This window comes from Dasypus novemcinctus, chromosome 9, assembly GCF_030445035.2.
Source record: "Dasypus novemcinctus isolate mDasNov1 chromosome 9, mDasNov1.1.hap2, whole genome shotgun sequence".
NCBI lineage: Eukaryota > Metazoa > Chordata > Mammalia > Cingulata > Dasypodidae > Dasypus > Dasypus novemcinctus.
The window spans coordinates 25,424,934-25,440,798 of NC_080681.1; the positions used below are offsets into that span (position 1 = coordinate 25,424,934).

Genomic DNA, 15,865 nt, shown 5'->3' on the forward strand with positions numbered 1-15,865 from the left:
GTTACCCATTCTAGTAGAGTTTCAACACATGTCATCACAGTTAAGTTTGAACATAACTTTATTGTTAAATTACTTCTACTCATGTTGTAGTTTTAGTTTAGCAATAATTGGATTCAGAAATAGTGTGCCTATTTGTTTTCCACTGTTTTGGAGTGAGGTATAAGAACCTTCTGAAATAACAGCAGACAATCTGCATTAACATAATGGCTAAGGGCACAACTGCCGAAGCCAGACTGGGTTTGAACCTAACTTTGTAACTTTGGGCAGGTTATAATATTTAACTTCTTTATACTTTAGTTACCCCATCCAGTAAAACTGGAAAAATAATTGTAATTACTTAATAAGACTGCTGTGAATATAAATTAAATGAGTACATGTAGAGCACTTAGAGGCAGGGTCTGCCACATAATTGCTTCTAATGTCAGCAATTAGAAGTAGTAGTAGTAGGGATGTTAAAAACTGATTGTTGGGCCTTTATAGGTTTTACTTAGGCCCACTGAATGAATGTTGCTGGCCTTCTGTATTTTCTCAATATTTGGCTTGGTCACTGAAGGAATGGCTTAATTAATGTGTGATTTCAGCCAGTGTGTATTCTTACTTGTAGGTGCCTTGATGTTTGTGGCCTGGATGACAGCCGTTAGCATAGGTGTACTGATTGCCCGGTTCTTCAAACCTGTTTGGCCAAAGGCTTTCTTATTTGGTGAGGCAGCTTGGTTTCAGGTAAATGGGGAGAAAAGTTTAAAGTAATTCTAAATTATTTGAACATTGCACACACAAATGCATGTGGAATATGCATTCTTATGCAGTTACTATTATTATAGGTTTGGGATACTGATCGTTTCTTCTTTCCCTCTGGTTTCCTAACTGATGGAGAATGGACACACAATGCTTGATGGAGATCAAAACAGAGACAGCTTTGTGAAGGGTCGAGTTGGATTGGAGAATGTGTCCCTTTGTAACATAGACTTTGGGACCCGATGATCCTGAATTACACCTCCAGTTGTTGCAGGGGGGTGGGGAGGCTGGTACAGCTTTCACCCATCACCCTGAGTGTAGATGGGTCCAGGGAGGCAAGAGAGAGAAGAAAACAATAGTGGGTACTTAATGCATTTCCAAGTAGAGGCTTACCCGTCTGGTTGATGGACCATAAAGTGTTGGGTTATTTCTACATTGCCAATCAAGATCATTTATTTCCTGTGTTGGTGGAAAGAGAATCTGGAGGTGTTTTTTGCATGCTGCCCCATTCCCATGGGGGGGGGGGGCGGTGATGTAGTCTTTTAATAAAACATGAGCATGAATCAATAAGTACTGTTCAAAACAAAGCAAACAAACCTCTTTCATGTGTCATGGAGTATAGATGCTGGCATATATGGGGACAATTAATGAGCATATATACTGAAGTAGTAAGTGGGCCTGTTTGTAGAAAAAAGATACTGCTTATTTGAATGGTTTTAACTTTATTAGAGTGTGACTTTAGTACTTCATATTCATATAAATTTGCAATTTAAGGATTTACCATATCTAATCTCATTTCTCCCTATTGGATGGCAACCATTCTCACATGGTTGGAAGCATTCTGTTTTATTTGTTCTCCCTATTGCTACAGGACTTGCTTCTGATTCTGCGTCTGCCTGCCCCCCTTTTTATCTGCTCATGTGCTTTCTTTTTATCTGCTCTTAAATCCCCCACTGCCTTTAAAACTATGATTTATGTAGATGGTCACCATATATCCTATTTTCCTTGGGATAGTTATGATTTGCCCCAGTTGTCCTGGCATAATCAATTAATAGTGCCCATTTTCATTCTGAATATTCTCCTGATGTGGACAATGAATTATATAGTTATACTCCACCTGTGTACACGGTAATTTTTGAGGGATTTCGATCTGCACTTTAATGTCATTCCACTGCTTTAATGATTTCCTTGAACTAATTGTTATTTTTAGTTCTTCCATATATGATTCTCTTGCCTCCTCGATTATATCCCAAGCTCTTCAGGAGACAGTATTTTCTTTTTCCTTCCTGTCTCATTGGATCTGATATAGAACAGTGCCTGGTGTTGGAATTTAACACATGTCTTTGGAAGGAAGTGGAGCACTTGGCAAGAAAGTATTGTATTTGAAATATCTATTCCTTCTGCCCTGTGAAGGTAACGTCTTGGCAAATGCTTTTGGATGATGAGGGCAGCAGCTTAGGGTGTTGTTTGAAGTTCAGTGGTTTACTCAGATTTTTTATTTTAACTGACCACAAACTATGAATAGATGTCCGTCGAATGCATGCCTTCAGCCAGGTTCACCCCAGGATCTTTTCCCCATAGTAACACCAACTTCTGCCTCTTAACGTAGCCAACTGTCTTCTCACTTTGTCATTCTGCCCTTGCAGATACATCGGCTGCTCATGGCCACTACATCTGCCCTCACCTGCATTGCTTTCTTCCTGCCTTTTATATACAGAGGAGGCTGGAGTTGGGTAAGTATACCCTAAAACAGGGTGCTTTCATATAAATTCATTTTGATAGCAAGTGTATTGCCATTTTATTCTCAAATGATGGATAAAGAGATATTTCTGTGTATATTCTTCCTTCTTTCCTTTTTGAATTGTCTGACATTTATTTCATATGCTTTGGACTCAGGGATTGGAGGGTCAGGGATGGAATAAGAACAGTGCAGATTACTTTGTAATGAAGTATATTTTTTGGCTGCATCAAAATGTTATGTCCTCACTATAGCTGTAGAGAGTTTTTCTCACTATAAAATGGTGAAGATTCAAAGCACAGTGTATGAGGAACATGAACAATGTATGTGGTTTTCTCCAACCCAGTATTATGATTACCACTAAGCTAACATTAATATCATTTCTACTTTTGATCAACTATGCTAAGTACTTTACATGTGCTATCACACATCCAGATATCAACTCAGGATCTCAGTTTGCATGTCTGGTAGACAACTCAAACTTAACATGTCCAAAATGGACTTTATGATCTTTCCTCCCCCTTCTGTTCCATCAGCTGCCATCCCATATTAGCTGTTGGCAGTTCCATCCTTAGGCCAAAACCTTGGAGTTATCCTTAACTCCCCTTCTCTTGCATACTCTGTATTCAGCTCATCAGGAAATTCTATTGGCTGTACATTTAAAATATATTCAGAATCTAGCACTTCTCACTACCACTGATCCTACCTGGGTTTGAGCTGCCATCCATCATCTTTTACCTGCACCATTGCAGTAGCCACCTAATTGGTCTCCCTACCCACGTATAGTCTGCTTTCAACAAAGGAGGCAGAATGATTCTATAAAAATGTAAATCAGACCATGTCATTCCTGTGTCCCAAATAAATTTTTCTAATGTCTCTCCGTCTTACTCAGAGTAAAAGCCAAAGTCTTTATAATGCCCTGTATGATGTGGCTGCCAGTTATGACTCTGAACTCATCCCCTATATACTTTTGTTCATCTCTTACCATACTGGTCTGCTTGCTGGTCTGCAAACATGGCAGGCACGTTCCTACTTTACAGTTATTGCAAAGATTCTTTCTTCTGGGATGTGCTTCTCCTACTCCCACATCTTATTGAGTCTTTGCTCAAATAATACCTTCTCAATGAATCCTGCACTGCACTGTTTTTTCCCCCTATAGCACTCATTACCTTATATGATGCCATATACTTTATTATTTATTAAGCTTCTTCATTTGCCTTCCTATACAAGTATGTAAACTGCATCAGAGTGGGGTTTTTATTGGAATGTTCATTGATGTATCATAAGTGCCCAGAATAGGCTCTGGTGTTAGGTGGGCACTTAGTAAATATTTATTGAATGAATGAATAAGGCTTGTTGAGAATAAGTGGTAGAGTCTGTGCTTCCACTGTACGCTTCCAGTTTCATAGTGAGTTGGAATTTTATATCAAAATTTAATATTTCAGAAATTGGGTTCCAAGGAATAAGATTGATAAATTTCAGGTCACAAATGTGGATTAACTGACCAATTTATTTTTAAGGAATTTAGATTTTCTGACATGAATCAAGACATCAGAATATTATTTTATTCAGGTATTTGGGACAAGGATAACACTGATTTGGTATGCTTTGTGGTTTTTGAACAAATCTTTGTAGTTTATGATCATGTAGTATAAATATTAAGTACTTTGTTTCTATGGTTAGAGTACTTGGGTTCAAATTCTGACATCATCACTTATTTATCTGGGATACCTTGAGCAAATTACTTAACTTCTCTATATCTCACTCTACTCATCTGTAAAATGGGAATATCATAGTATATATCTCATAGGCTTTCTGTGAGGATTGAGAGATAATAAACAAAGCATTTAGAATAGTTACCAGCATATTCTAAGAACACACAAACCTTTTGTTGTTTGCTGTTACTATTTTTATTAGAGGTATCTATCTCATTCCATCTCCATAGTCATGGCTATAATTTTACCCGTGTATAAGTGATTCCATGGTTTGAAAGTGTTTTATTGTGCTCTTTTGTCAGCATTTAGTTCCTATTTACAAACATGTCTTATCATGGTTTAGAGACCACTATGTCCTTGTTCTAGAAAACAGACCCAGAGATTATCTGTGCTATCATCTCCCTGCTTCTAAACATGCCATGTGTTAAAGCATCTTCATAGCTTTTAAGTTTTTAGGTGAAATCACTGTGCAAAAATGCTCTATCCAACTGTCTGCTGTTTGGAGCAGGCACACAAAATTACTAATAGAGGAATGTAGCAGAAACCATTGAGATACTGTGTTGATAGTTTTCTTTGGTTAGCTCTTCATTCAAGTTATTCTCTTAATCAACAAATGTTTATTGAGTTGCTAAGACTGTTATGCACAGTGTTACAGGGAAACAGAACACACAACTCAAGGAAACCCAAGGTCTAAACAAATAATTACAATACACTGGGTTTGTTGTTTCCACCATGAGGATACTAACTGCTTTGAGTTGGTTTACAAATGACAGTCCTCTTGTTGGGGTCTTCTAACATTTTGCCACTGCAAAATTTACACATTGCAATGGCCTTAGACTTGATGCTTGATAACTCTTAGACTGGGTACTTGATGTCTTTGAACCTCAGTTCCCCCATTTGTAAAATTGGGATATTGATAACCCAACTGTCAAGCATTGTAGTGAGGATTAGTGATAATAATGTATGTAACATTTGTGCCTGGTACAAAATAGATCAATGAATGGTGCCTATTATTATTATTGCTATTGTTTTTGTTGTTGTTAATATTGTGATGAAATGTTCAAGGCCATGGAAAACACCAAGAATTGTGTGTATATGTTTATTTATTTATTTATTTTTGAGATACCTGGGATTGAACCCAGAACCTTGTACATGTGAAGCTAGCACTCAACCACTGAGCTACACCTGCAGGAATGTATTATTTTTAACTTGAGAATTAAAATTGTTGGGAGAGATGGAGATCATAAAAATGATGTAACTTTGCTTAGCATGCAGGTTATCACCCATACTTTGGTTGTTTAGTGATGACTTTGGCAGTTCTTCAGCCTCTTCTGGCAGCCTTCAGGCCACCTTTACATGGTCCAAGGTACTTAATAGCTTTTATAGATAAATATTCTTAATGTGGATATCTTTAGTTGGCAAACTCCCTTTTCAATCAGTGGAAACACCTTGCATTTTATAAAATTTAGTGACAAATTTTATTTCCTTTAACATGCTTTAAAATATTTTCCAGTTATCTATTCCTAGGCAATAAGGGAACTTGCATGATTTTTATTTGTTTGCAAATTCATTGTAATGCCATCATTTTTAAGAATACTGACTCGTTCTTTATTTTGGTAGAAGGCAAATATTTAACTGGACTCATTGGAGTATGGGAACAGCTGCTAGAATAATAGCAGGTAAGTAATTGTGATGCCACTTATTCATATATAATTGCTGGTTGTTTATAGCAGGTAAGTAATTGTGATGCCACTTATTCATATATAATTGCTGGTTGTTTATATTGCAAGTTGTAATTGGACTTAAATGATTTTTAGATGCATTAGTAATTGGAGTAATTGGTTGCTAAGCAGAAATCAGCCTTAAACATTGACTTCCAGAAAGTAATTTCTGGGGGTAATTATTTAAGCTATTATTTCAATTTTCAGTTTAAGGTTCTTTAAAATGACTTTAAAACTCTCCTTTTAAGACTTTTTAGCATTCGCTTTTGCCAGAGATGTAATTATGTTCATGGCCAAACATTCGAGCTGCTCAAATTGCAGGTTGCTTATGAGTTAGGCTGGGGTTAGCAGTTGTGCCCACCTTCCATCTCCAGGTCCTTTCCACATGACCCATACCCTCCAAGGTAGGGTTGGTTTCAAAAGTCAGACATGATTATCCAAATATACTGTTTTTCATTCTTAAACTTTTTATTTTGAAATAATTTCCAAAGTACAGGACAGTTACAAAAATAATACAAATATCCTATAGAGAACTTCGACACATGGTCACCTAGATACTCAGATCCACTTTTTTTTTTAACGTTTTGCCACATTTGCCATCTCCTTCCTTCCCGCCCTCCCTCCCTCCTTCTCTCTCATTTATCTCTCTATAATTTTCTAACCATTTGAGAGTAGGTTATATACCTCATGCTCCTTGAAACTTAATATTTCTGTGCACAAAGATATTCATGTATGTATCCACCTTAAGTACATCTATCAAGTTCAAGAAATTTAATGTAGATATAAAACTTACTTTCATATTCTAGTTTTATCATGTTCCAAGAATACCCTTTCATCATGTTCTCCTTTATTGATTTCAGTCCAAGACTATGGATTGCATTTAATGGTCATTGTCTCTTTAGTTGCTCTTTTTAAGAAATTGAAGAAATATATATAAACAACAAAAACTTTCCCATCTCAACCATTCCCAAACATACCATTCAGTGGGGTTCACGATATTCACAATGTCGTACTACCTTCACCATCGTCCACTGCCAAAACTTTCCCACACCACCAAACAGTAACCCTCTACGTATTAGCTCCCCATTCTCCCTCCCCCTCCCCCTGGTAACCTATGTCTCTATGAATTTATATATTCTAGCTATTTCATTTAAGTGGAAATGTACAATATTAGTCCTTTTTTGTCTAATTTATTTCACTTAACATGTTTTCAAGATTCGCCCTTATTGTCACATGTATCAGAACTCTATATAGTGCATTTTGTTCATTCATTCATCTGATGATGGACATTTGTGTTGTTTCTAACTATTGGTGATTGTGAATAATGCTGATATGGCATTGGGGTACAAATACCGGTCAGAGTCTTGGCTTTCAGTTCTTTTGGGTATGTTTAACTTTTTGAGAAATTGCCAAGCAGTTTTCCCATAGCAGTTGCATCGTTCTGCATTCCTAAGGAATCTAAGATTCCTGTTTCTCTGCATCCTTGCTAGTACTTATTTTCCATTAAAAAAAAAAAAAGCCATTCTTGTGGGTATGAGGTGGTTTCTCATTGTGCTTTTGATTTGCATTTCCCAAGTGACTAATGATGTTGAGCATTTTTTCATGTGCTTATTGGCTATTTGTATCTCTTCTTTTTTTTTTAAAGATTTATTTATTTTTTATTTATTTCTCTCCCCTCCCCCACCCCCCACCCCACTGTCTGCTCTCTGTGTGTTCTTCTTTGTCCACCTGCATTCTTGTCAGCAGTACTGGGAATCTGTCTCCTTTTTTTTTTTTTTTTGCCAAAAATGTTTTAAATTTTATTTCAAGTATCTTTTCTTTTTACACTTTTTAAATTAATAGATCACAAAGAATATTACATTAAAAAACATAAAAAACAAGAGGTTCCCATATAACCCACTTCCCACCACCCACTTCATCATTTTTATTTATTTATTTATTTATTTATTTATTTATTTATTTATTTATTTATTTATTTATTTATCTCCCCTTCCTTCCCCCTCCCCACCCCAGTGTCTGTTCTCTGTATCTATTTGCTGCGTCTTCTTTGTCCACTTCTGTTGTTGTCAGTGGCATGGGAATCTGTGTTTCTTTTTGTTGCGTCATCTTGTTGTGTCAGCTCTCCGTGTGTGCGGCACCATTCCTGGGCAGGCTGCACTTTCTTTTGCACTGGGCGGCTCTCTTTACGGGGTGCACTTCTTGTGCATGGGGCTCCCCTATGCAGGGATACCCCTGCATGGCAGGGCACTCCTTGCGTGCATCAGCACTGTGCATGGGCCAGCTCCACACAGGTCAGGGAGGACCGGGGTTTGAACTGCGGGCCTCCCATGTGGTAGACGGACACCCTAACCACTGGGCCAAGTCCGCCGCCCCCATCATTTTTGTAAACTGTATTTTTTAAAGATATATACATCACACAAAAAAAGTTACATTAAAAAAAGTAAGAAGTTCCCATATACCTCCCACACCCCCACACCACTCCTCCCACACCAGCAACCTCCCCCATCATTGTGGCACACTCATTGTGCTTGGTGGACACATTTTGGAGCACTGCTGCACCACATGGATAATAGTTTACCCTGTAGTTCACGCTTTCCCCCGGTACATTCAGTGGGTTATGGCAAGATATACAAAGTCCAGCATCTGACACTGCAATATCACTCAAGACAATCCAAAGTCCCCAAAATGCCCCCACATCACATCTCTTCTTCCTTCTCCCTGCCCTTAGCAACTACCGTGGCCACTTTCTCCACCTCAATGCCACAAGTTCTTCCATTACTAGTCACAATAGTTTAATAGTAGAATATCAGTAAGTCCACTCTAATCCATATTCTATTTCTCCATTCTGTGGACCCTGAGATGGTGTTGTCCACTCCACCTCTAGATCAAGAGGGGGCTTAGATTCCACATGGATGATGGATGCAATTCCTTTGCTTGCAGTTGTAGGCACTCTTGTTTCCCTGGTGTGGTGGTTAACCATCTTCACCTCCCTGTTAGATGACCTGGGTAAGTCCAATGAACCAGAGAGTAGGAGTTGCAACTCTGCTGAGACTCAGAGCCCAGCTGGTACATGGGCTGTTCAGAGCTTCAAGTCCCCTGAGTATGGACCATCCCTAGTGCCAATCACAGGTTCAGTAGAAGTGACAGAAGAGGCATGTGTAGAAAGGTCACATCTGAGTCCAGCTCCATCACACTCAGGAGCACAAATTCCAAAGCATGGCCCTCTGACATGGCGCAGAATTCCACATCCATCTGCCATGACCGTATACCCTGTGGATCTCCGTAGCCTTCAGGAAAACCAGCACCTAGGGTTGTATCTGCTTTGGTTCTCCCTGGGGTCCTGCTGAGGTGTGTATAAGCATGACTCCTCTGATGACCTCCTGACTCTTTTTGGAAGAATCTTAGGCATATAAGCTCATTTATCTTTGCCATTCCCCCCTCTCCCTTTAAAATTAATTAATTAATTTATTTTTAATGTTACATTAAAAAATATGAGGTCCCCATATACCCCGCCCCCACCCATCCCCCCTTTTATTCAAGGTCAAAAAGCAGTTTTTAACACTTGATCCAACGTGTGGGCTAAGACATTCTGCTGGTCTGAGTTGACCCTTTTATTCAAGGTCTCTTTCTAGTTACATCACCAGTTAGTGATTGATAGTAATCCCTCAGCACCAGGGAGGCTCATCCCCAATCTTGCTGCGACAGCTCTCCATGTGTGCGGTGTCACTCCTGGGCAGGCAGTGCTTTCTTTGCACGGGGAGGCTCTTCTTATGGGGTGCACTCCAGGTGCAGGGGGCTCCCCTATGCAGGGGACACCCCGTGTGGCATGGCACTCCTTGCGCACATCAGCACTGCGCATGGTCCAGCTCACCACATGGTTCAGGAGGCCCTGGGTATGAACCCTGGACCTCCTATGTGGTAGGTGGATGCTCGATCAGTTGAGCCAAATCCACTTCCCTGTATCCCTTCTTTGGAGAAATATCTGTTGAAGTCCTTTGCCTATTTTTAAATTGGGTTGGTTGTCTTTTTGTTGTTCAGTTGTAGGAATTCTTTGTGTATTCTCAATGTAAAACTCTTATTAGATGTATTGTTTCCAAATATTTTCTCCCATTTTGTTGCTTGTGTTTTCATTTTCTTAATATTGTCATTTGACACACAAAACTTTTAAATTTTGATGAAATCTAATTTATCTGTTTTTTTTTTGTTATTGCATGTGCTTTCAGTGTGAATTCTAAGAATTCATTTCCTAATTTCAGTTCTTAAAGATATTTCCCTGTATTTCATCTAAGAATTTTATTGTTTTAACTCTTATGTTTAGGTTTTTGATCAGTTTTTATTAATTTGTTAATTTTTGTATATGGTGTGAGTAGGGGTCCACTTTCATTCTTTCGCATGTAGATAATCCAGTTTTCCCAGTACCATTTATTGAAGGGACTATTCCTACCCCATTGAGTAAACTTGGCACCCTTGTCAGAAAATCATTTGGCCATAGATGTGTGGGTTTATATCTGCATTCTCAATTCTATTCCATTGGTCTATAAGTCTGTCCTTACCCCATATGTTTTGATGCCTTTTACAATAAATACCAAAGCTTTCCTCTCCTTTCCTAACATTCCTGTAGTCTATGGGGATTCTTCATGGAAGGAGGACTGTAAGTAGCAATTGTTGCTATACTTTTCTTCTTTCCTTCTTTGCAGATTTAAAACTTTTTAATCCATTGGTTGATTATAATTTCCTGTCTTGCCCTGTATGGCCTTACAGGAAAAAAATTAAATTAACTATGTGGTCTTAAATATTAATCTTTTTCTCCCAGTAAACTCCTTTAGTCTGTTTAACTTGTTATAGTACACACATAATACAAATACACGAAATTACCTCTTTTAGTATAGACTACATTTTAATACAATTTTTATTTTTACCTTAGTGGCAGCAATGTTCCTGGGGATGGATTTACCAGGATTGAATCTTCCTGATCCATGGAAAACATTTGCAATGACTGGATTTGTAGCCTGGCATGTTGGGACTGAGATTGTTCTGGAGATCCATGCTTACCGACTCACTCGGAAAGGTAACTTGCACAAAAAGGCATGCTATGTAAAATCACTTTTATATAAACAATTGGAATATGATTGGATAGGTTCCTGGTACTACTGGTTGAATAACACATTGCAGCTCACTAAAAATCCTGATTAATGACCCATGGTAGAAATTGTGGAAATTTTCTGCCTTTGTTATTTACATTCATTAGTACTGGAATTTGTGAGTAAAATATAAGGAAAAGATTTTAGGCTTTATGTTTTAGGGAAGAAGTCTTCCTTTTCAGTATTTTTAATTTTGCCTGCTGGTTTGAGTTGGAGCTGGCACACATGTGTACCCTGAATGCCTGGAACTGAGGGACCTCTGAGGTAAAGGAAGAGAGAATACCCCAAGTCAACCTAGGGCAGAGCTTCAGGCAAATTTTAACTACCAAACAAAATTACCATGGGCTATCACTTCGATTACCTTATACATAGATGACTGTATATTGAGCTGGATGGAAGGACCTATTAACACTTTGCTCTCTAGTGGTATGGTCAGTTTTGGTTTGGTACCAGGCAGGGTCATGATACCATGGACTGAGGGAGGGTGTGAACTACAATGTAAACCGCTATCCATGTGGTGCAGCAGTGCTCCAGAATATATTCACCAAATGCAATGAATGTGCCACAATGATGAAAGAGCTGTTGATGTGGGAGGAGTGGGGTGGGAAGGGGTGTGGGGTATATGGGAAGAACCTCTTATATTTTTTAATGTAACATTTTTTTGTGATCTATGTATCTTTAAAAAAAAAAGAGACAAATAAATAAATAAAAGATACTATAGCCCCCCTTAGGAGTGGAGAGATCAGTAGAGAATGGATAACGTTTTTAAGAAGCTTGTATTCTAGGATAAGTGTACTCTATATCCTATCAGGTTTTAGCCTCCAAACTGGTAGGTGAGGGTGACCTGAACACAAAAACCCTTTGTGGTGTAACGTCTATGTTGTGTGGAGCTGGGTAGTAAATATCTGTCCTGCCGTTTTTGGTTCTTGATAGCAGTACATAGATGGGCTTTTGATGACCAGTGAATTATGGCTTGCGGTTTAAAATACATACATATTTAATACTTAGATTGTTAGGGCTTTGATGTGGTGTTTATTGAATAGAAAGGGAGAGCTTATTTTAAGTTCATGGACAGGTGTGAGCTGGAGCTGGCTTGTCTCAATTTGTGAGAGCCTTAAATATTCAGGAAGTTTGCAACTTTTAGTAGCTTGAAATAAGCTATCATGGAAGAATTTATACCCTGGAAATCAACAAATGCTACAAATCAGGGCTTTGGTTTTTTGGACAGTTCGTTTACCCATATACCACTGACCTTGATAAACTTATGTCGTTGGTCTTGACAGTTGAAATACTGGATGATGCTAGCATTCAGATCCTTCAGTCATTTACTGCAGCTGAAGCAGAAGTAAGTCCTCTTTCCTTATTTATTGACACGAACCTTACTAGTGGTAGTTTCTTTTTTTCATGTCTCAATTTTTCTTTCAGGGCCATGCTTTTAAAAAGGCGGTGTTAGCAATTTATGTCTGTGGAAACGTGACTTTTCTCATCATATTCTTATCTGCAATCAACAAGCTATGAACAAGCAAAGGCCTTGGCTTTTGCAGACCAGGTAATAATTATTACACAGCCAAAGAAACTTGAAGTCTATCCTGACTGCCTTGAGCATATTCTTGAACTCTAACTTGGAAGCCCATGGGCCTGTTTATAGAGGAATTCTGAAGTCTGGTTTTTAGAGATCAACATTCAGCAGGGTCAAATGGACTGTAAACTGATGATGAGGTTTTGTGTGACTTGGGTCCTTATTAAAGGGAAGGTTATTGTTTGAGGAGAAACTGCTCTCATATGTTTTCAGTGTTGAGAGTTTTAACAATGTTGATATTCAGGGAAAATAAAACAAGAACCGTTTGGGAAAACAAGCAAATCAATATGTCAGCAGGATAAAAAGATTTTATTAATAAATATATTTTGGAATACAAAAGTCTGTGGTACGTTAGAGAAAAAGTTATTTTAACTAGTTTATCTGAAGTTTCATTCCTAGGACTTTGTGAAAAACTGTGTCTCTGATAAAGGTAGAGGGGGAGGCACACACTACTGTGGGTTTTATTAACATTTAAATATACTATATTTAACTATATTTAAATACAACCTATAATAACATTTACATATAATACAAATCGTATAATTTATTTCTTAGCAATAAAATGCAATACACATCTTCTTCTTAGAGACCCTCTTTAATCAGCTACAGAATTGAAATGGCATTTTATATGTTAATTGCTTTGACTATAAGATTTAAGTACTTATAGTTTTCTGAGATGTGAATATGATTAAAGTGTTTTTTTCTTTGTCATGTCAATTAACTTGTTTGTGCTCATTTATGTATCTTTCTGAACACTGGCAAAACAATTGTGTTTGTTTTCAGGATAAAATGAGATATGCTTCAATATTTTGTTGAGCTGCCTTTTGTCTGTTATTTTATTTTTTGAAGTTGAAATAAAGTTTACTTTAAAAAAAAAGATTTAAGTCCTAATGCATTTGGAGATTATTGACTTGCATTTCCAAATTAATAAAACTCATCCTTGCAAACATCCTAATAGTTGTTCTCTTTCTTTGCAGAAATTAGATAATAGGGTTGATTCTATTTTGTTCCAATGCTCTAATGAAAAGTTATCATTGTTGTTTTCCTTCCTAGTCCAGTAATTTATCTTCTGTTTTATATTTGCTATGAGGCTTTCTAGCCAGGGGATGGTGCTGGAACACTGAAGTACTGCTATATTCCTGTTTCTGTGTTTTGTGATTCATTTTTAGCATTTAGTTAACATCATGAGATGGCATTTCCTTTAGATTCTACCAACTTGTCTTAATTTGCATTCGAAAAGTTTTGCTTTTTTGTGGGGGCAGGGGTTTGGGGCCGGTTTGTGGGGCAGAAACTCAAAATTGGGAGCATAGCTGATATTTTCGGATTTCATTTCTGTTGCTTGTTTGTTTTCTAACCATGATTATTTTAAAATTTGTTTGACATTTCCCTTTACATTTGCTTGACCTTGTAATAAATGACTATAACTATCTTAGGCAAAGGAAACAAACAAAACTTGGACATTCTTACAATAAAAAAAGTTTAGGGAGTCAAACAATTATTTCTTTAGGTGTTCTTTCTGTTTATATTTTCTGTTTGGCCCAAGGACCTGATTTCCACTTGGTGTAAATACTGGCTTCAGCTATGCATCTTACATTTTTTACTGGGTTGAATGATTTGGAATTACTGTTTTTCTTCTCTATAGAGGTATTTATCCTAAGAAGCTTAGGCCTTAAATATATATGTTCATCTTCTATAAGTGCCAGACTTTTCTATTTATAGTCTAAACTTTCCTTTTGAGTGTCTTTATTAAAAACAAAAAACATTTAATATAACAAATTAAGTGTATACTAAAATATTTTCTTCCAGTTTTTCATTATAAGTGATTTAAAAGTTAATAAATTTTTCTTAATAAATTTTATTCTATATATGAGAAGGAAAACATCTTTTAAGGGAAAGTTATGTTTATTTTTCAAAATATGTGAAATTGTGAGATTTTCCAATGCTCAGGGTAAGGTATTTTAACTTTTCTGTTTTCACTGATTCATCTGTTGATACTATTTTAATATCTCATCCTTTACCATACAAAATTGTCCTAAGAAGTCTTTTGTTTCTTAATACTAATAGATCAAATATTTTCATTAGGTTGGAATTATGATTCTTCTCTTTATTGGCAGTTGATACCCAGAAATTGAAGATGCTGATTTTTCACTCTTCTCAGTTTTCACCTAGTTTCTATAGTAAACAATCTGTTTTCTTTTTATTTCTCTTGATAGGAGTGATTGCTAAACTAAATACCTTTATATCTTTGGCAATGTTCCCCAAAATGATGAGCAAAAACCTTGTCTTCTTTTTAAAGAAGGTATCCTTCATAAAATGAAAAGTAAGGTTTTTGAAAAAATGAAACAAAGCCTAGAAAATTGTGGTAAGGATAGCATTTAAAACTGACGCAATTTCTGTTTTTACTGTTTTTTGGGCTATAGAAATCAAGCTCAAGGGCATAGAATAAGTTAGGAAATAAATGACTCAAGTTCACTTTAGTACTTACTTGGTTTTTTAAAGTCAGGATTTAAAAACTCTTCCAAATTATGTCTTCTTCCAATGTTGATTAGGATCCGATGTGTGTTAAGTGATACCTCATCCCTTCCACATCCTGCCGCTGGTCAGGATGCAGTGGGAAAAGACACTCGCAGCAGATGCCAACTAGGAAGCTCTAGGGCACCTACCTCTTTTGGATTTAATTCTATTCATCTGCGTACTGTGGTGAAACAGGAAAAAAAAGAACAAAGGCCCTTGTTCATGATAATCCATTATAGATGGGAATGAAAGAATGGGTTCTTTTAAGCTCCTTTCAAATCAGATTAGGATGCACACTCTTCTTACCCACCTCTTGTGTCTTTCCTATTTTCTCAACCTCCACCAGATTTATCTGTGCATCCAGGTCACTCATGGTCATCTACCCAGAATACTGTCCCTGTGCCTCTCTTCCTGGGGAAAGCTAATTCATCAAGTTCTTGCGTCTACTTGGAGCCTTCGGATGTGGGTTTCTCTTTATCCTGACCATCCTTGCATGGGAGGCAGCTCATTCATAAATAAAAGCATGTTATTTGCTTGTTCATTTATAAGCTGTACATCTTTGGGCAAGTCACTTTCTTCTCTGAGCCTTATTCTGATATCTGTAAAGCCCATTTCATAGGACACTTGTGAGGACTGAATGAGGTGATTCCTGCAAAAGATGCATTGTTTATGCAATTACATCTCAGAAACGTCAAGCAATATTTAAAAACCTGCAGGCATCA

General features: G+C 37.3%; 1 protein-coding gene across 4 annotated transcripts in view; it reads left to right on the forward strand.

Moving 5' to 3' along the window:
• Positions 1-13,506, forward strand: part of FRRS1 (ferric chelate reductase 1) — a 58,183-nt gene extending 44,677 nt beyond the window's left edge. For all 4 annotated transcript variants that reach the window (XM_058303136.2, XM_058303137.2, XM_058303135.2 and 1 more), the window contains 7 exons: positions 605-720; positions 2,382-2,468; positions 5,457-5,554; positions 5,809-5,867; positions 10,834-10,977; positions 12,334-12,395; positions 12,476-13,506. In XM_058303136.2, the coding sequence (XP_058159119.1) occupies positions 605-720; positions 2,382-2,468; positions 5,457-5,554; positions 5,809-5,867; positions 10,834-10,977; positions 12,334-12,395; positions 12,476-12,568 (659 nt within the window). In that variant the 3' untranslated portion in view covers positions 12,569-13,506. The remainder of the gene's footprint in view (positions 1-604; positions 721-2,381; positions 2,469-5,456; positions 5,555-5,808; positions 5,868-10,833; positions 10,978-12,333; positions 12,396-12,475) is intronic.
• Positions 13,507-15,865: the final 2,359 nt, after the last annotated feature.